General features: G+C 38.8%; 1 protein-coding gene across 1 annotated transcript; it reads left to right on the top strand.

The window, feature by feature from the left end:
• Positions 1–627: 627 nt before the first annotated feature.
• Positions 628–19,668, top strand: TTC5 (tetratricopeptide repeat domain 5). The gene is made up of 10 exons (XM_005901886.3): positions 628–702; positions 3,854–3,986; positions 4,906–5,117; positions 5,476–5,626; positions 6,995–7,086; positions 9,141–9,197; positions 9,786–9,932; positions 10,094–10,308; positions 13,518–13,662; positions 16,392–19,668. Exons 1-10 carry the CDS (start codon positions 652–654, stop codon positions 16,509–16,511), a joined length of 1,323 nt encoding a protein of 440 aa, XP_005901948.2. The 5' UTR covers positions 628–651; the 3' UTR covers positions 16,512–19,668.
• The last annotated feature ends 834 nt before the right edge of the window (positions 19,669–20,502 follow it).

The following is a 20,502-nucleotide window of genomic DNA, read 5'->3' as shown; positions in this document are numbered from 1 at the left end:
GGGATCCAGCGTGTGCATACACAGACACACACACACACACACACTACCCAGGGATCCAGCGTGCCCGCACATACCACACACACACTATTAGTGTATTAGTGATGGCTTTCTTAATACCATTCCAAGTGTAGTCGATTTATTAGGATAGTGTTTTAAAAATTATAAAATTCCTCCTATAAAGAAAATCACTGTAAAGTTTGGAAGACATTCAGGCAAGTTACCTTACCACTGTACTACATTTCCTTCAAAATTTTAAGCTTATAACACAGGCACCCACTTTCTTAGTCTGTTTTTTCCCTGGGGTATTATAATTTTGGTATAAACAAATAGGAATATACGAAACAACAATACGCAGGTACTTAATCTGAGAACATTTTGTTTGCAGGATTTGGAAAAGACAAATTTATGAATTTGAAAGTGATTGCAGACCATTTCCTCTGGGCTATAGGCATTGCAGGCGGATTCTTTACCGTCTGAGCGCCACCAGGGAAATCCACTTAGCATAGTTAAGTTTGGAGCGGCGCGCTTCCTAGAAAACCAGCTTTCACTCAGGTGCCGTAAGCCTCCAGAGCTCTAGATGCCGCTGTGGCTCTATCGTGGGGACGGGTATGCGTCTCTATGGTTTTAAGTTGGGGGCGGAGAAGCTGGGAAATGATGGCTGTTGAAGAGGAAGAAGTCAAGGAGGTCTTGCAGAAATTGCAGGTGGGGGTCATAGATTAAAATACATATCTGCTTTTGTTACTTGGGAAGAAGTAGAGAGCCCAGTTTATGCACTGCCTGCGAATTTCTTGACACATACCCGACGCTACTTGTGTCCCCGTGGTTACTATAACAACTCCCGAAGGTGCAGCCGCCACGGGCTAGAGGAGCCCCCCGGGGCCAAGCGACAGGCGCAGCCAGTTTGTTGGGATCCCGTGGTGCTGACCCGACTGCAGTCAATTTCAGTTCTGTAGGGAAGACGATTTATTGCTCCTAACTTTATTCCTGTACATTGTTGCGAGGTTGTATTCCCCCCTCCCCTCATTCACCCATAACAAATAGTATACACGTGTGTTTGGCAGATCTGCAGGCGCTATTACCTATTGCTTGTAGTTTTGATAAGACCATTTCTTCAGTACTTTCATGCTTTCAAATTGGCAACAATCACAGTAATGGCTTGCACCGCGTGAATTCTGGTTACTCTCCTTAGAATTTAACAGTTTTGATTTTTTTGTGTACTCCACAATTCCAGTTTGGGGTCTAATGCAGAAGGCTCCAGACTGCACTCAGTTCACAGTTGACTGTAGTAACTGGGACAGTCTTGTACTTGGTAGATAGGAGCTAATTAATTGCTTGACTCTTTTCTTTTAATAATCCAAGATTTTTCTTAAATCTCAGAAACTGAGTTTTTTGTATTCTAAGGCAGCCTAAAATGTAAATGTTGGACTTATGACAGGTTTGTAACTTTCTTAAAGGCTTCTACAGCAAAAGTTTAAACATTGATGAGATTTCTTTGTTTCTTTAGTAGATTAGACTAATAACACTTTTTAGAGTGTGAGCTTTACCTCACATCCAGTTGTCTTGGATGTAGTTCTTTTCCCTAGTGTGACTGTCTGAAATCAGAGATTCTCAAATCTAGCACTGTATTACAAACATTGTGTATGTATGTTTGTATATGTATAGAAAAAACCTGAAAAGGTAAACTAAGCCATGGTTATCTCTGGGGTTATTGGGATGGTCATGAGGAATTTTTTACTCTGCTTATTTTACATGTACCTATTTGAATTTTAACAACATATATATATTGATTTTTGCCAGGACAAAAGTTACTAAAAATGTTCACTGTAGCAAAACAAACCAACAAAGCCAAACAATTTCTTGTATGTTTTCTATTACAAATAGAAGCAAACAATAAGACCTTCTCTGCTGCTAAGTCGCTTCAGTCATGTCCGACTCTGTGCGACCCCATAGACGGCAGCCCACCAGGCTCCTCCGTCCATGGGATTTTCCAGGCAAGAGTGATGGAGTGGGGTACCACTGCCTTCTCCAAGACCTTCTCTGTAATTCTTAATATGTGGCTATTGCTGACTGCATGATGAAAGGAAATGGGTTGTAATATTTGCTGAGATCTGTCTTTTCCTGCTCTTATTTGTGGTAGATGCCCTAAGCAGCGAAGTAGAGGATACTGGGGTATCTTGGGGGTGGGTGGGGAAGGTGCAAGGATGGAATGGGAGAATGGAGTAGAGAGAGGAAAAGAATGGTGATGTTGCTATTCATGGGAATGGTGGTAAACTTTATTTCATTGTCATAGACATTTTAGATTAGAAGGAATATATTAAGGATTTTTCTCAAAGTGTATTTTACAGGTCATTTTTATTAAAGTCATGCAGGGTGCTTGTTAAAATGCAGAATTTTGAGTTCTGCTAAAACCACTAACATCAGAATCTCTGTGGGCTGGGTCCTGGAAATAATACAATAAAACTTGAAAAGCACTGTTACAGAAGGAGATAATCTAATTTCATCATTCTGGGTAGAATTTTAACTTCAAATAAGTACTGTGAAGAAAAGTAGGAGTGTGATTTAACAGTAGGGTGGAGGAGGAAGGAGTTACTTTAGTTTGGGTAGTCAGGGAAAGCCTCTCTGAGAAATTGGTGTTTGAACTGAGACCTAAATAATGAAGAGGAATGAGCCACGCAAAGGTCTGGAGAAAGAATGTCCAGGCAGAGGGAACAGCATGTGTGTAGGCAGGATTGAGAGTGGATTTGAGGACCTGGATGAAAGCCAGTGTGGCTTGAATAGTGTAGGAGAGTGATAAGAAGTGAAATTTGTGGCAGGATGAATGGTGGGAGGTCAGATCTCACAGTCTTCTAGGTCATAATAAGGACCTGAATTTTATTCTGTCTGCAGTGGGAAACTATCTGAGTGTTTGTGACATGACCTACATTTTTGTAAGGCCATCCAGCTATAGTGAGGAGAATGGGAAAGAGTAGAAGCAGAACGACCTGTTAAGAAGCTGTTGAAATAGTTCAGGCAAGTAATGATGCTGATTTAGTTGAGGGTACTCATAGTGACATGGAGACTGGTGGATGGATTTGGGGTGTGAGGCAGAGGTAGTTGGTAAGACTTGGTGGGATTGGATTATACCTTTCTACTGCTGTTTTGTTTTAGGAAAGAATAGATAATGGAAAAGCTTTGATTGATGTCCCAGGAAGACTCAAACAGAGATATTTAAAGAGGAAGGAGAACATTTACTTGGAAAGAATGCAAGCAAGCCAAAGGATGACTTGACAAAAACAACAAACAAAACCCACAAATATCTAAAGAAACAAAACTGCAAAAATACAAAATTTATCAAGCTTAAATTGGCCTGTTTGTCATAGAGAATGGCTCTCCCATGTTTGTCATACTCACAAATGTCACATATTTTCAGATATCGGCATAGGAAAAATCAGAAGTAAGGGATTTTTATTGTTAGGAAGTCCAGTTTTAAGGGTAAATTTCAAAATTTTATACTTTAGGGACCAGTACTAGATGGGATGATCTTATTAACTTTGTTTTATCTCAAGGTGCAAAGCATTTCCTCTCTCCTGACTAAGGTATATGAAGTGCTTAATCATGTTGGAAGCTCTGCTGGGTCTAAGAGGAGAGACTGTCAATCATGGTACAGGTTGACTTGGGACAGTGTGAGAGTGGGCTGAACAACTTTCCTTCCCTATCTGCAACCTGCCTCTTGTGTCATTCCTGGGTGAGGTAGAGGATCAGCATTTCCAGGCCAAAAGTTGGTATGGCTAGCCAGTCTCAAAGTTTACTTGTCTGGTATCCTCTCCACTTAACGGAGACTATTCTTATAATGGTCTCATTCTTATATTCCTAGGAACTGGTGGATCAGCTGTATTCATTTCGAGAGTGCTATTTCGAGACACATAGTGTGGACGATGCTGGGAGGAAGCAACAAGATGTGCGGGAAGAGATGGAGAAGACCCTGCAGCAGATGGAGGAAGTAGTGGGTATGAGTCCCAAAAGAACACACAACCCGCTGTTCCTTATTGAAATGTGATGGAGCTTTGCTGTCTCTGTAGACTCTTTGGTATCCTGTTTGTGGTTGCTACAAGTTAGTACAACAGAACATTTCTTCTAAGGGTGTCTGTGTAGGATGGCAGCCTTTCCGTTCCCTAAACTCCATTTCCAAATGCTGTGAAATGAAAAAGACCATACTTATTGCTTGATTACTGTTTCAGTAATCTTCTTAACTGACCTTTCTGCCTCTTAATTTCTTTTACTTTCAAATCTACTTAAATAACGACCATGGCCATAATCTTTCTAAATAATTGCTTCATGAATTTAATCTCATCTCTTGTCTGCCTCTTTGCTCAAGTATCTTCAAAGATTCCTACTCTTGACTGGTTGAGGTCTAAACCAGTCCTTTGTTATTCAAGTCTTCATTGTCTGACTTTTCCCCCCCTACCCTTATCTCTGACTACCTACTCACAGAGGAGCCTTTTGTTTCATTCAGGTTGAACCATCTATCCTCCCATGGACATGCCACATGTATTTCTCCTTTCTGCTTCTTTGTCTTTGTTTACTTCATTTTTCTTCCTGGAATGTCTTCTCTTTTCTCCTTTTCACTTTGTAAAGTCCATTCATTGGGTGTATGTCGTATGCTCTTTTTCATTGTGTTTTAATTTTCCATGGACAGACATTGTCCTCTCCACTAGATTGTAAGCCCCTCAAAGGTAGGGATAATGCTTTCTTTGTTACCTTGTTTTCTAACATAATAGTCTGCATGTGGTAGGTTTTCAATAAATTATTTGTTCATGAAGATTTTCCTTAATTATTTGATTGCTAGAACTGGCATAGGGTGATTCTGTACCCTGGTCTCACCTGTAAAACTGTCTGGATTTCCTTTATCTTTTCCCTTCCTCCTAGGTTCTGTCCAGGGCAATGCACAGGTTCTGATGCTGACTGGGAAAGCACTGAATGTGACTCCTGACTATAGCCCCAAGGCTGAGGAGCTTCTGTCTAAGGCTGTGAAGCTGGAGCCCAAGCTGGTAGAAGCCTGGAACCAGCTGGGTGAGGTGTACTGGAAGAAAGGGGATGTTGCAGCTGCCCACACCTGCTTCTCAGGAGCTCTCACCCATGTGAGCTGCCCACTGTACCCTCAGAAAACACAGATGGGGAGGATGGGATTTCTCTGGTTTTGTGAGTTTCCCTAGGCCATGAATACCAGAGTAGAACTGCATGGGAACTAGGAGAACAGAATCAGAAGAGGGGAGAAAGGATAGGGGAGCAGACTTGGATGAGGAAGAAGATGATGGGACCAGGTTCAGAGGTAGATGAGAAGTGTAGAAAAGTAACCAAGTTGATCCTTGTAGATGGGCGTCTTAGATACAGATGGCAGTAAGAATTAAGATGAAAAATTAGAAGCCTGGAATAAAATAGATCTGCAAAGGAGAAATAGAACCATGCAGGTTAAGTATATGGCTTCTCCATTTGCAGTGCAAGAACAAAGTCTCCCTTCAAAACCTGTCAATGGTGCTTCGCCAGCTGCGGACTGACTCCGGAGATGAACATTCTCGCCACGTCATGGACAGTGTCCGACAGGCTAAGTTGGCTGTGCAGATGGACATCCTTGATGGCCGCTCCTGGTGTGAGTGCTTTCAAAAGATCTCCAGCAGGTTTCTAGAGCAGTGGTTCTCAACTGTGGCTGCACACCAGGATCATCTGGAGCCCATCTGTTGAGTCTGACTCTTAAGTGTGAAGCCAGGGCATCTTTGCTTTGAAGGAGCCCAGAAGGTATTTTGATGAACCACTATTCTAGTACCTCTTGGACCTTTTCATTGAAGAGAGGAGGCTTATGTTTCCCTATAAGCAAAGCGGGGCTTTTGTGCAGTCTCCTGTTTCCTTTGGGTTCGTGTTTGCCTCTTTATCCCAGAGGAATTTTGGGTATACCCTGAGTATAGTGTCCTCACTGGTTTGTTTCAGATGTGGGGCCTTTCATATAGACTTTTGAGGGTGACCAAAATAGTTATACTTAGCTCTTGGGCTCTGAGATGATCCATCACCGTGTTTCTCAGTTTTTTCCTCTGCCCTTCCACCCCAACTTAGGAGGCACAGGATGGCTAGAGTTGGTTGGAGTTGGATATTTCCCTTCTTGCATATGGAAGGCTAGAGTTAGCTGGAGTTGGTTATTTCCCTTCCTTAGGTCAGTTACCTTCTGATAATACCTTAGCAGGTTAAGCTCTGGTTAACTAGTTTCTCCTGGGGGTACTTGTTAAGAATGGAGTGTTCAGGAGTTCCCTGGTGGCCTAGTGGTTAGGATCCCAGGTTTTTACTGCTGTAGCCCAGGTTCAGTCCCTAGTTGGGGAATTGGGATCCCTCAAGCCATGTAGTGTGGCCAAAAAACCCCACGCAAACAACAAAAACAAGAATGGTGTGCTTTGGCATATTTCAAAAAAGTTTCTTTGTCCCCTCCCTCTGCTAGAAGTATGAGGGTATTCTTCGATATTTGCTATGGGAATCTGGTTGAATTCTTGGAGGGAAATCTTACAATATTGTTGGGGGTCCCTTATGACTGGTACCCCTGGAGTTTTTAACTCCCAGGTTTGTCTACGGTGAGGCTCCAGAATTCATCAATTTCAGTTTAGGTTTTCCTACCCCAGCACTGTTGCTGTGGTAGCTCCTGAGTTTCTGCTAAGTGATAACTCCCTGTATTCAGCTCTGTCTGTCTAATTTTGGAGCAGTGGTTTACCCCTGTTGTCTCCTTTATTATGCACCCAAGAGGAGTTGGAGAAGGAAATGGCAGCCCACTCCAGTGTTCTTGCCTGGAGAATCCCGGGAACGGGGGAGCCTGGTGGGCTGCCGTCTATGGGGTCTCACAGAGTCGGACACGACTGAAGCTACTTAGCAGCAGAGGAGTTGTGGATCTTTTAGTCTGTTCAGCTTTTTACTTGTTAGGATGGAGTGGTGACTTTAAGCTCCTTACATGCATAACCAGAAACCTGTGTTTCTCTTTTAGATATTCTGGGGAATGCCTACCTTTCTCTTTACTTCAATACTGGCCAGAACCCTAAGATCTCCCAGCAAGCCCTCAGTGCTTATGCCCAAGCAGTAAGTATTTATGTTCACCCAGGCTGGATATGTAGAGGCAGCAACAGGAGCAAAAATGTTGTTCAGTCTTCTTTGTGGCGTTTTAGCGAGCAGCATGGGGACTGTTTGCTGGCATCTGATGGGTATGGTTTTGTGGAGCCAGTCCTGCAGAGGTGAGGTATTTCTTCCTATAACTTGAGTATTAGCCATCGCTTGCAGTACGTGCCTCAGTGCGAGGTAGCTGTTTGAGCTGTCTAGAGTTCTTATGTAGGCATGTGCAACCAGATCACAGAGCCCATCCCAATATGTTCATCTTTTTGAATGGGGAAAATGTATATGTTAAAAATAATGTTTATTAATATATATATACACATTAAAAAAAATTAAAACTCTGCTACTTAAGTATAAATTAAGCAGTATCCCCAGGTTAACCATTAAATAGTATGAATCTGGATTTCCCATAGGCTAAAATAGAAAATAGCAGGGAGTCCATTCTACATTATATCCTAGGGATTAATTCACTGGAGCTTATGCTTTGCCTTAGGTTTTCAGGCTGTTTATATTAATATCCACTTGTAGGGCGGTTTCCTTCAGGCTTTGAGTGCATGACTGCTCATTGTTAACAAAGTTTACATTGGCGTCCTGAGTACTTTTTATTTAGACTTCGTATTCACCTGCTTTTGTTTTCTCTTAACATAGAGACTCACTTTTTAACTTATTTATTTTGCTCTGAGTGGCAGAATAAGGAATATAGCTACCTTATATTCATGTTTGCAGTTTAGGGACTGTTCTTTTTTCTTTCTTTTTTTTTACCATCCCACAGAAACTTTATTTTTCACAAAACTGAATTCTGAAACATAGATAACCATTTTTAATAAGCATAGTCAAATTTTTAATCACAGAATGTCTCCAAGAATTATAGCTTTAAAATACACAACCAATTTTTGTATTTCAAAAATATCTAACTCAAATAAGTTAGTTTCTTAAAAAGTACACTTCTCATACTGTTTGTTTGGCTTTACCCTGGTGCACTCTGGTGCAGCCGTGCCCAGAAGCCGTGGGGACGGATGTGTGTACTGTGCTCTTCTGTTGCTCTGTGCTGATGACTGCAGCTCACCCGGTAGGACTCGCACCCGTGACAGAGGAACATGCAGTAATAAGATGGCTTTTTAAAAAATGACAGAGACGACTTCCTCACACACTGTGCTTCTCACTGTAGCCTTAACAGTGGCATTTAACTCAACCCAACCTGTGTAGTCAGCAGGTTTGGTTTTACTCAATCAGGGAACTTTCTAGGCAGAAGTATTTTGTTTTACTCTGATTTCTTAATCTGGTAACTGCTTACATTTTAAGGTATAATGTGATGTACTCCTTTAAAATTTTATATTTGGCTTCTGCTAAATAATTGCTTTTAACTCTTAATTTCTTCATCAGACCTGCATTTTTTTAAACATATTTGAACCAGTCATTTAAATAGTTTTAATTCCTATTGTTTGTGCTTTTGCAGTGTGCCCGGCAGTGAATAGAATTAAAAAAAATAAAGTAATCATAGCCACGAAGATAGCTGCAGATACGTTTGTCTATACTGCTGCGTGGTTTCTGGCTATCTATTTAAATTAGCAAATCAGAATTTGGCTTTCTTTGTGTGTTTTAAGGGGGTTTAGATGTAGCAACGTGATTCCATTTGTGTCTGAAGCTGGACTCATAGGCAGAGGAAATGTGTTAATCAGCATCATTTGTTTTCTAGATTTTCTTCATTTGTATTAGCATCTATTAATTAAAGTTTTTTATCAGATATTAGTCACATATTACTTCTATCTTTATACTATTACGTGGGTAAATTATAATCTGTTTTAAAGTTCCATGCACATACAAAGCCCTTACATCCTTGAGGTTTCAGGGACTGTGTAATATGTTCTACACAAGCATTTACTGTATTATAGTGTGGGTATAGGAAACAATTTGACAAGCAGAAACTTAAATTTTTCCAAGGAGACAAGGTTTAGGACATGTTGTGTATGGCCGTCCTTAAGACTGAGACAAGAGCCACTGATGGTCTTCTTATTCCACTATAGGAGAAAGTTGACAGGACAGCTTCCAGCAATCCTGATCTTCATCTGAACAGGGCAACGGTAAAAATAAAAAGAAATTATCATTTATACTGGGGAGTGGTCATCTGAAAGTCAAATACATAAGCTATCTAGGTCTTAGCCTGTGAGGATAACAGTATTCGTAGGGACAAAGTTGGGTACTCACTGCTAGAGGAAAGCTAAATTATTTCTGGGAAAAACTTGCTTAGTTTGACTAAAGTATCTGGAGGGAAAGGAAAGGGGGCTGAGTTGGTGGGAGGGTGAGTAGAGGATGGGGGGCACAGTTTACAAGACTTTCTTAAAATGTTCATTATAAAAATAAAAATAGAATCACCCAATATATGCAACTTAACTGTTTTAGAGTTTGGAAGTTAGCTTCTTTGAAATGATTTCACCTTTGAGGTTGTGATCACCTTGGCCAGGAAAAAAGGATATAAGGTATTAACCAGCTCTTCATGCAGTTTATTTGTAGAACAGGAAAAAAACTAGGAATGTTTGTAGAGTAGGAAAACAGTTGGGAACAGGAGAACAGTTTATTTCTCAAGATTCCTAGCCCACTGTGCTAGCCCACTTCTGCATAGTTTGTGTTAAACATACTTTAATTGGGAGGGTTTGTTACTTCTTGTGCAGTTACATAAATATGAGGAGAATTATGGTGAGGCCCTGGAGGGCTTCTCTCGGGCTGCAGCACTGGACCCTGCCTGGCCAGAGCCCTGGCAACGAGAGCAACAGCTCCTGGATTTCCTGACTAGATTAACCAGCTTCCTTGAGAGCAAGGTAAAGATGTCTGAAGACTGAATCCTACTTTTATACGGTCAATAAAATAGTAGGCCTCGGTAGTACTGACCCTGCAGAAGTGGGTAGGTGGTGGGGAGGACTGGACTCTCAAGGAGAGTGATTAGTTTCCAGCTTCTTACCTGTTTCCTTTTCCTTTGCAGGGAAAGGTGAAGACCAAAAAGTTACAGAGCATGCTGGGAAACTTGCGCCCAGCCCACCTGGGCCCTTGTGGTGATGGGCGCTATCAGTCAGCCTCGGGGCAGAAGGTGACTCTGGAGCGCAAGCCCCTGAGTGCTCTGCAGCCTGGTGTAAATAGTGGAGCTGTGGTCCTGGGAAAGGTGGTGTTCAGCCTTACCACGGAGGAGAAAGTCCCCTTGTGAGTTTCTCTCGCCTTTTCTCTTTTTCATCCTTTTAAACTAGTTGCTCTCATTTCCTGGCCTTTCTCTGAAACTTGAAGATAATTGTTAGTGGTCAGAGATCAGTGAGTTCTCTTTCCCTTCTGTGACTGTCCCAAGAGACATTGTATTGTCTAAGTAATGTCTGACAGTCTCTCTGTAGATTCTGTTACCACCCAGTTTTTCCCTGAGTTTGGTGTTCTGTCGACTCTTACATCTGAAGCTGAAATTTGACAGCTACATTTTTTTTATAAGATAGGAAATCTTTTTATAAGATGGAAACCTTAAAATTCTCCTACCTCTTTGTGTTTTCATGATCATAGAAATAGAAGGAGAAAGAATTCTAAATCCTGTTTGGACTTAGGTATGCCTAAGCAGTTCTGGAAGGTGAGCTTTGAGTTTGAGTTTAAGGACTGTTGGAGAGATTCTCTCAGATGTTATTCAACAAATATTCATTGAGCATCTGCTATATGTGTTGTAGGGAGTTAAAAAAAATGTAACACATCTAAGTGAACGGTTCTTATAGCTGAGCAGAGGAAATGAGTTAAGAATATTCATTTAGAAAATTTTAACTTTTGAAAAATGAGGGTTCAGTCAGTGCCATCATTCCTTGGTCCTTTGCTCAATTCCCAATCCCTGATTGACTGGTTTCCTTTTTCTGTTTTCTGCTGTAACTTTTTTGTTTCTGGAATCACCAGTGTTTGATCCAGTAGCTTCTATTACATGGCTCCACAGCATTCTGACTTCTCTGTTACTATTGCCTTTCAAATTCCTTCTGCTTCAATCAAACTAAAATACAGTTCCTACTGTATACCTGATTTTCCTCCATGGCATTTTCGTGGTGTATGTGTTTGAAGAATTGAAGAACAGGAAGATAGTTGAGAAAAGTTTAGTTACTAGAGCAGACCTTAGAGTTAAGAGGAATGAGGAAAAAGTATAAACAAAGGTAGGTTTAGGGGCCCCGGAACAAATATTTTGCTACTCTTTGGTTTCTCTTTTTCTGCCTAATTTCTAAATGTTAAGTTCGAGGTAGACTCTGTTTTTGTTTCTTTCCTTTCTCTGCTGCTAAGTAACTTCAGTCGTGTCCGACTCTGTGCGACCCCATAGACGGCAGCCCACCAGGCTCCCCAGTCCCTGGGATTCTCCAGGCAACAACACTGGAGTGGGTACAGGATGGCAAATAGACGCCACCTTTGATCACTTGGCAGTGGCTGCATGACTTAACTGTTTAGAGGATTCTGAGGCTTTTTCACCAGGAGAGGATGCTGTGCTTGATTGCAGTGTCTGCTGTGAGTTCGAGTGTGCCAAGTGGGCGTGAGCACTGATGCCTCACCGTCTCATTTGTAGGTCATCTCTTTTGGTGATGTCATGTAAACCCAAGGCTTTGGCTGCCTCCTCTATGCTCACAGGTCTAGCTCCAGCCCAAGCCTCAATTCCAAGTTTTGGATTCCTATATTCAGCTGCCTCTGGGCTTTGATAAAATCTCTAACTCATTATGTTCAAAATTACTTATGTCATCTTTCTCTGTCAATTTGCTTCACCTCCCTGAATTCTTTGTCAATCAATGGTATCACCTCTAGTCAGTCACTTAAGACATCTAAGTTCTAACTTCTCCCTTCTCTTGCCTTGAAGCATTCGCCAAGATCAATAGATATACCTTTTAGTCCCTACTTCTTTGTGTCTACTAATTTAATTCAGCCCCAGCACTTCTCCAGACAAGTCTCCTTATTCCCTGTTTTTCCTCCAGTATTCCACAGTGTGAAGAAATTTGCCCCAGATACAGATTTGACCATTGCTGTTTCTTATTTAAAATCTCTTACTGATTATGTAACTTTTGGGATGAAGTTTTAACTCCTTAGTTTAATACACAAAACCCTTAATGATTTTTTCCCTGTCTACTGTCTTCCGTCATTTTTCCTCTTGTACATTTTATTCCAACCTTAGGATTATTTTGTAGGTTTCAGAACAGCTATTTTCATGCCTCTGTGTCTTTACACACAGTTATTGTACCTGGATAATCTTTTTGCTGCTTCTTGATATAGATTACATTTTTCCCCCCAAAATTCTATTATAAAATTTTCAAACATACAGCAAAATTGAAAGAATTTTACAGTGAATATTTGTGTACTTATATTCTACTATTCATATTTTATTATACTTAGTTTATCACATATCTGTCTATTCCCTTATTCATTTGTTGATCTCTTATTTTTGGTGCATTTCAAAGTAATTACAGACATTAGTATGTATTCAGCATGCAGTCATTAACTAGAGTTCAGTATTTGTTTATAGTTTTCTTCTTTTTTATGTAAAATTTACATACAATGAAATGTGAAAATCTTAGTGTACATTCCTAAGTTTTGACAAATGGAAATTCTCATATAACCCAGATGCCTATAGAGAACAATACCACCACCTCAGGAAGTTTTCTCATGTCCGTTTCTTATCAAGCCCTATTCCCTTCCCTGTAGAGGTTTTTATTTCCACTGAGGATTAATTTTCCTGTTTTAACCCAAGTAGTTTTTCATTTCTTAAGATTCAGTTTGAGGGTCTCATCTAAACGGAAGCCTTCCTGGCTTTCCATTGATTTAGACATTCTCCTCTGGGCCCCCACAGCCCAACCTTTGGCTTCACTGAATTCAGCACAAGGAAAGAGCTATTCTGGAACCTTTTGCAGTTGTATTGTAAGTGATGGTTTAATTTTCGGACATCCACTAGACTAATAAAGTCACTCATAGCTGGATTGATGTCGTACTGCTAAGCACAGTGGCTGACACCTGATAGGTAATCAGTGAAAGTTTGTGGAATTAAGTAAATTGACAGTGATGGTTAGAGAGTTTGATATTGTGACAGTTAAATTGGTAGAGCAGGAATACTGTTCTGCTATAACATTTTGAGCTAATTCATTATTAATATTTGTTGAAGGCTTCAGTGTGCACGTTTCCCAGGTTCTTGGGAAAGTGAGAGATTGATGAGTCTTACGGACGTTTTTTAAAGATACATATCTAAGACAAATGAGCCCTCAGGCGTACACAGTGAATGATGTTACCTGCCATAGGATTTCTAAGGAAGTAACTATGAAAGCATTGTTTATTTTGCTGGTATTATTAAAATCACTGTTTCTGATTTTCTTTGCTGCTCACTTCTTTTTTTTTCCCCTTGTCTCTCTTAACCCATCTTAACCTGGCAGTACATTTGGCCTGGTAGATTCAGATGGACCTTGCTATGCAGTTATGGTGTATAATATGGTGCAGAGCTGGGGAGTACTCATCGGGGACTCTGTAGCCATCCCTGAGCCTAACCTTCGTCTTCACCGAATTCAGCACAAGGGAAAGGTAAGTGATGGCTAGGATTCTTTCTCAGCTCATAGGCTCTCAAAGTGGGACCAAGTTTACCTCTTATAAAAAATATATATGTAAGGTAATGCATATATATGTGTGTATGTGTTGTATGATATCCTATATCTACACACACATATATAATTATTTTTTACTAAAAGCTAGATTATTATTATTTTTTTGGTTTTTCTTTATTAAAAACTGCTGGTAAACAAAGAGAATTTAAAAAATGGACTGAATAGAGCAAAGAAAAATACATATGATATCACATGTGGAATCTAAAAAAACTGAACGTGTGAAAACAGTAGATGGTGAAATTGGGGAGGTTTTGTTTAAGGATACAAACTTGCAACCAGTAGATAAATAAGTCCTGGAGACCTAATGCACAGCATAGTGATTATAGACAACAATATGGAATTATAAACTTCAAAGTTGCCAAGAGACTAGATCTTAATTGTTCCCACCATAAAAAAGAAATGGTAATTATGAGATGTGATAGAAGTGTTAGCTAATACAGTGGTGGTAATCACATTGCAGTATATAAATATATCAAATTAACACATTGTATTGTATACCTTCAACTTATATAATGTTAAATGCCAATTATTTCAATAAAAATAAAATTTTAAGAATAGACTGAAATACTCTCATTCACATGCTATTGCTGTTAACAGTTTGGTATGTAAACCTATAGTCTCTTCTTTTCATAAAAATATACACACATTGTATGTATATTTTAAATTATGAGTGGCATATTATATGCAGATGTTTGTGAACATTTCCTTTGGTTTTCCATATTCTACAACTTTGCTTTGAGTTAAGACAGAGGAGCTGATGATGAGGATAGTAAAAATTTACTGAACACTTAACTGACTCTAGACACTGTGTTTAGAGTTTTACTGCCTGCACTGGCTCATTTAATCCTCAGAGCAGGTGTTTAACCACTTTTTCAAACCATTTAGATCTAGGGTCAGCAAGTTATGACTGATTGACCAAATCTGGCTCATTGCCTGTTTCTATATGACTTGTGAGCCCAAAATGGTTTCTATATGTTTAAATAAAAACAACGGAAAGAATAATAATTTATGGTATGTGAAAATTACAGGAAATTAAAATTTCAGTGTGTTTGTAATTAAATTCTTTTAAAACAAAGTATGCTCATTTGTTTACTGTTATCTGTGGCTACTTTGGGGTTTTCCCAAGTGGCTCAGTGGTAAAGAACCTGCCTGCCAATGCAGGAGGTGGAGGAGTTTCAGTTTGATCCCTGAGTTTGGAAGAGTCCCTTGAGGAGGGCATGGCAACCCACTCCAGTATTCTTGCGGGAAATCCCATGGACAGAGGAGCCTGGTGGGCTACAGTCCATGGGGTCACAGAGTCAGACATGACTGGGCATGCATGTGGCTGCTTTTACACTATAGTGTCAATGTTGAACGGTTTTGGGACAGAGACCATATGACCCACAAAGCCTAAAATATTTACTTTTTGACTTTTTACAAAAAAATTTGCTGATCCCAGATCTAGATTATTTAGAGTTTTTTTTTTTTTAATTCTAAAAGTACCGTAGTAAATATTTTTATCTGCCCATATCCATGATTATTACATAAGTTTAATTAATTGACTAAAGAAATAAAGTGAGTTTCTAAGGTAAAATCTTAGTTTCAAAGCTTATGCAGTCTATGACTTTTGATATATACTGCCAAACTAGTTTTTGGAAGGTTCTACCAGTTAATACCAACAGTGAATGTAGTTGTATTTCTTTGCAATTCTCTGTAGAAATCTTTGAACTATTTGCTGATTTTTTGTGAAAAGGATAGTATCAGTATTCTTTGGCTTTGGTTTCTTGATTATTGGTGAGGTTGAAAATTATATTAATATGTTTATTGACTATAATCCTTTATAAATTTTTTTTGGGGGGGTCACTTACTCATGTTCCTGTTAGGATGTTTCAAAAAATTGTTTTATGAGAATCTCTTTACTTTGACTTAAAAAGAACCTCCTTTACATTCCAAGTGGAACAGTATATTTTGGATAAAGAATTTTTAGCAACATGTTTACAACTCAAAGTACATTTGAACTGATAAAGTGAGCTGATATCTTCTGTTATTAGGAGAATGTTTAAAATCTACCTTCTGTTAATTCCTCCTTATAAAAAAGGAGAAGTCAATCTATATTTGGCAGATTAATTTATAGCCTAACAAACACTTGATCTAAGAGTTCCTCAGACTTTCCATTGGCTCTGGATTGCCCACTGTGTGTATTTAGTTATAATTATTGATAAACACTGCGGGAAGGGCAGATTTTGTAGAGCCAGTGGGACTCTTTTTGTTGGGCATTGCCAGGATCCTGTCCTTTTTGAATTAGAGAATTGTCCCCCTTTTTTTTTTAAATTTTTATTGGAGTATAGTTGATTTACAATGTTTTGTTAGTTTTGGGTGTACAGCAAAGTGTTATCAGTTATATATGTACATACATCCACTTGTCCCTTTCTTGTAATAACAGTACTGGCAGTCTACCTGCCCCAGATATTCCTTGTGAAGATTGAAAACTTTGGGAAAATTGCATTCCCTATGTAAGCTCAGGTTTGTTTAATGTGAGATGGAGGTAAGGGGTGTATCTACTGAAGAAGGTAGAAAGGAGGGGAAGAAAGTCAATATGGTATATCCCTGTGCAGGAGTTTCTTCCATCCTAGGATCTGTAGTTAGTTTCTGTATATTTGTCTTTTCCAGGACTATTCCTTTTCCAGTGTTCGTGTGGAGACACCTCTCCTGCTGGTGGTGAATGGGAAGCCTCAGGGCTCCAGCAGCCAGGCTGCTGCCACGGTGGCATCGAGGCCACAGTGTGAATGACCCTCCTTGGATTGCATGCTGAAGAGAGAGTGGAGGCAAGGAGATAAGCTCAAGGGCACTCGGCAGCTCCATCAGCCACTTCTAGTTACGCAACTGGAATTGGGGGGATGTTTTAGATGACAACTTTCCTTCCTTTGCCCTGTAAGACACTTGTGTCTTGTATTACGTTTCAGCTCTCTCTGGGGCCACACATGTTCATGGGATATCTCTCCTGCCTCTTTGCTTGCTCTTCTGTGTTTTGGCAAAGAGTGTGGAATTGGTAGAAGGGTTGGGACCTTGTCGCAGGATAGAGTCCCCAAGGTTCCCCTTCTTGCCTCCTTCCTGAGCCTCATGTGTATATATCATTTCTGTATTTATTGCTAAGGGAGGGGGCTTAATTTTTTAATGACTTAGTTTTTAAGCAATTTTTATTTTATTTTTATTTTAAAATTTAGGTTCTTCCCCTTCTTTGGGGCTGGAACAAAATTAAATTTGTTTGGAAAAAAAAAAACTGTGTAGTTTGGCTTGTTTCATTCTCTCCAGGCTTGAATTCTTGGTTTTAGGATCACTTCAATCCATTGGCGCAATACCCCTCTTCAATCCATTGGCGCAATACCCCTCCCCCACTTTTTTCTTTATTCAAAATAGTTTATTTTTCTTTCAGTTAAAAGAAATCTGGCAATAGGCAGCTCGGGGCAGGAATGGCAGTTCCATGAAGTCACTGTGAACCAACTTTCTTCCGTTTCCCTTTTCTGTCATCCTCAGGAGTGGTCCTTATCATGTCCAACATGACAGCAGTACTGTTCTAACAGTGGCATTAGGCTGAAAGACAAGTCAGAGTTAGATACTCAGTTCCTTTAGGCTCTAGTGATATATTTTATAATAGTGTTGCTTAATATTCTTGCAGGAAAATAGGGAAATAGGAGGGAGGATTATTAACCAGCTGAATGGTTACATCCAGAGAGTTCATTAATGGATACAGATTAATTTGGAAGACTTCTAGTGCTGTGCCTCAGGTCTTTGTCCTTGCTCCTTGAATATCATTGATGACCCATTCAGTTTATGAAGAATGTAAAATATGGAGAAGTCTTTAGAGAATGGATGATAGAATAAACGTCAGTCTATCTTAAGAACTTATAAGGGCTGAATCTAAAATAAAAATTGAAGTCCATTCTTTTGGTCTAAAAAGGGCAATTTTCTAAGGTATATCTTCGACATCATGTACGAAAAATTACTCAGAATTTTAATAGATAAGATAAAGTCAGTAGAAGTAACTAGTATGATATAGTTGCAAAACACTTTTTTTTAAGGTTATACCAATGAGAATATAGTGTACATTCTCTGCTAGCCAGGGAGAGTTTTTAATATATTGTCTGGCAGACTGCATGTGGAGCCTTGTATCTGGTTTTGATTGTTGATTGTGAGGTATATAGTCATGAAACAGTGATCAGGAACTTAAGGGAATGTAAAATATCTTGACAAATGGTTGAACGATTGGGAAGGAGGAGGGTGGTAAGATGTGTATGTTAAAGTCAGTAGAGGAGATCCAATTGTTGTTTAGTTGCTAAGTTGTGTCTGACTCCTCTGCGATCCCATGGACTGTAGCCACTCTGCTCCTCTGTCTGTGGTATCTTCCAGGCAAGAACACTGGAGTGGGTTTCCATTTCCTTCTCCAGGGGATCTTCCGGACCCAAGGGTCGAACCTGTGTCTCCTGGATCTCATGCATTGCATTGCAGGTGTATTCTTTACCTGCTGAGCCATCTGGGAAGAGAGGAGGTCCAATAACTACCCCTTTTATTCAGGTCCTGAGACAAGGTGACATATCTGTGTTGGGCCAGACAATAGAAAGATGGCCAGTAGGTGACAGAAGTGGAACTTAAAAGATGTAATGACAAAATATATGTACAGTTGAGTATACAAAATATACATGTATAGTTTAAAGAGTAATTAGAAATGTCCACTTATGATCTCATCTTGTTTTTACAGATAAATATCTCATTGTTTGATTATGCCACAATGCATTCATTCTATTGTTAAAGAATATTGGATTTCTTTTTTTTTTTTTTGCTATTAAGGCAGTACATTATTAGTATTCTTTATGTGTCCTGATGAGTAAGAATAAGAATTTCTTTTATAGCAATGGTTCTCAAAGAGTTGTGATGCATACCAATATGTGAGAACCATTGTTTCAGAGTACTGGCACAAGGGTAGAATTGCTGGGTCATGGAGTTACATACACTCAGCTTTTTTGAGAAATATCAAATGTTTTAAAAGTGGTTATACCAGTTTATCTCTGCTGTCAGTGGATGAGTCTTCTTAATGAGTCTTCTGCATCCCCATTTCTGTTTGGTTCCCTCATTATGTTTTAGGGTTCACAAATATAGGAAATTTGAATATTTTCCTGTGGCCTTAATGTGCATTTCTCTCTCTATTAATGGCTTTGAGCATCCTTTCATATACTTTTTCATGGTAAAATGCCTATTTGTGTCTTTGCCCACTTGTGCATTGGATTTCAAATGGATTTGTAGGATTTACTTATCTCCTGTACTGATCTTTGGTCATTTTATGTGCTGCAAACATCTAAGAATTTTTAGCTTTTTTTTTTTTTTCAACTCTATATTGGATCTTTTGTTGAACAGAATTCTTAATTTCAGCATTATTGAATTTATCAATATTTTCTTTTATGATTAATGCTATTTGTGTTTTAATAAGTCCTTCCCTATCCTGAAGTCATCAAAACATTTCCTCTCTATTGTTTTTATGAATTTTTAACATTTTGTCCCTTTCTTTTATTAGGACCTTTCCTTATGTTGTGATGTAAATATATAATTTTTTTCCCAATGAGTAATTGATTGGTCCAGCACCTTTTACCACTGATCTTTAAAGCCCAGTCTGTCTTAAATTTTCATATATAGTATGTAGGTCTGTTTCTGAGCTTTCTCTTTCTGATCTTTTCTGATCTATTTCTTTATTTCTATACCAGTACCATATTGTGTTAAAGTTTTATGAAAAGTCAGTATCCAATCAGAGTAACAGTGAGCCATGTTGTCCGTAACCAGTGAGCCCATTTATATTTTAGTATCTAAATTTTCATGAAAAATTCCTCTGGGATTTTGCTTGGATTGCATTGAATTTATAGATCAATTTAGGAAGAATAAACATGTTTATAACACTGAATCTGCTTTTCCATGATTTTCTTTATTTATTTAAGTCTTCTTCAGTGTCTTTCAATATAATTGTATACTTTCTCTGGGAAAGCCCTGTATATCTTTTATTAGAATTTTTTTCCTAGATACTTCATAGTTTTTTATGCTATTATAAATGGTATAATTTATAAAATGACATTTTCTAACTGTACTTGAGATATACAATTGACTATTTTATATATATATTATATATATATATATATATTTTGTGGCTGTGACTTTTTTAGAACTCTCTCATTCTAATAATTTGTTGATTCCTTGGGTTTTCCTATAAATAACAACTGTTTTGTGTCTTCCTTTTCAGTCCCTTTACCTTTTGTTCCGTTTTCTGCAGTAGTTAGGATCTAGTATGTTGAATACAAGTGATGATTACAAGCAGTCTTATACTTAACGGGAATGTTTTCAGAATTTCAATGTTAAATGTTTGTTATATGGTTTTTACATACACTTGATCTGAGATTTCAAGCCTATTTGAGTTTTTATCATGAAAAAGTATTATATTTTTATTACTGTTGTTTGGTTGCTAAGTTGTGTCTGACTGCAACCCCATGGACTGCAGCATGCCAGATTATATTTTATCTAATGCTTTTTCTGCATTTATTGAGATAGCAGATGATTTTTTTTCTTTTAATCCCTTAGTGTGGTGGATTAGCGTTCTCTGCTTTTGATTAACAAACCAAACTTGCCTTCTTGGTACAAACCTTAGTTGGTAATGATATGTTTTTTTTGTTTTTTTTTTTTAACATTGCTGGATTCACATGGGTAATATTTAGGGTCTCAAGTGCTATTAGTTTATAAGTACACT

This window comes from Bos mutus, chromosome 10 (assembly GCF_027580195.1).
Source record: "Bos mutus isolate GX-2022 chromosome 10, NWIPB_WYAK_1.1, whole genome shotgun sequence".
NCBI lineage: Eukaryota > Metazoa > Chordata > Mammalia > Artiodactyla > Bovidae > Bos > Bos mutus.
Note: the sequence above shows the minus strand (reverse complement) of the source record. Positions and strands in the feature narration are given on the sequence as shown.

What these genes read in the sequence shown, in the direction of transcription:
- TTC5 (XM_005901886.3), top strand. Translation starts at nt 652, where the DNA reads ATGATGGCTGTTGAAGAGGAAGAAGTCAAGGAGGTCTTGCAGAAATTG. An exon ending in GCAGATGGAGGAAGTAGTGG is followed by an intron (nt 3,987 to 4,905) that starts GTATGAGTCCCA and finishes CCTTCCTCCTAG; the next exon opens with GTTCTGTCCAGGGCAATGCA. An exon ending in TCAGTGCTTATGCCCAAGCA is followed by an intron (nt 7,087 to 9,140) that starts GTAAGTATTTAT and finishes ATTCCACTATAG; the next exon opens with GAGAAAGTTGACAGGACAGC.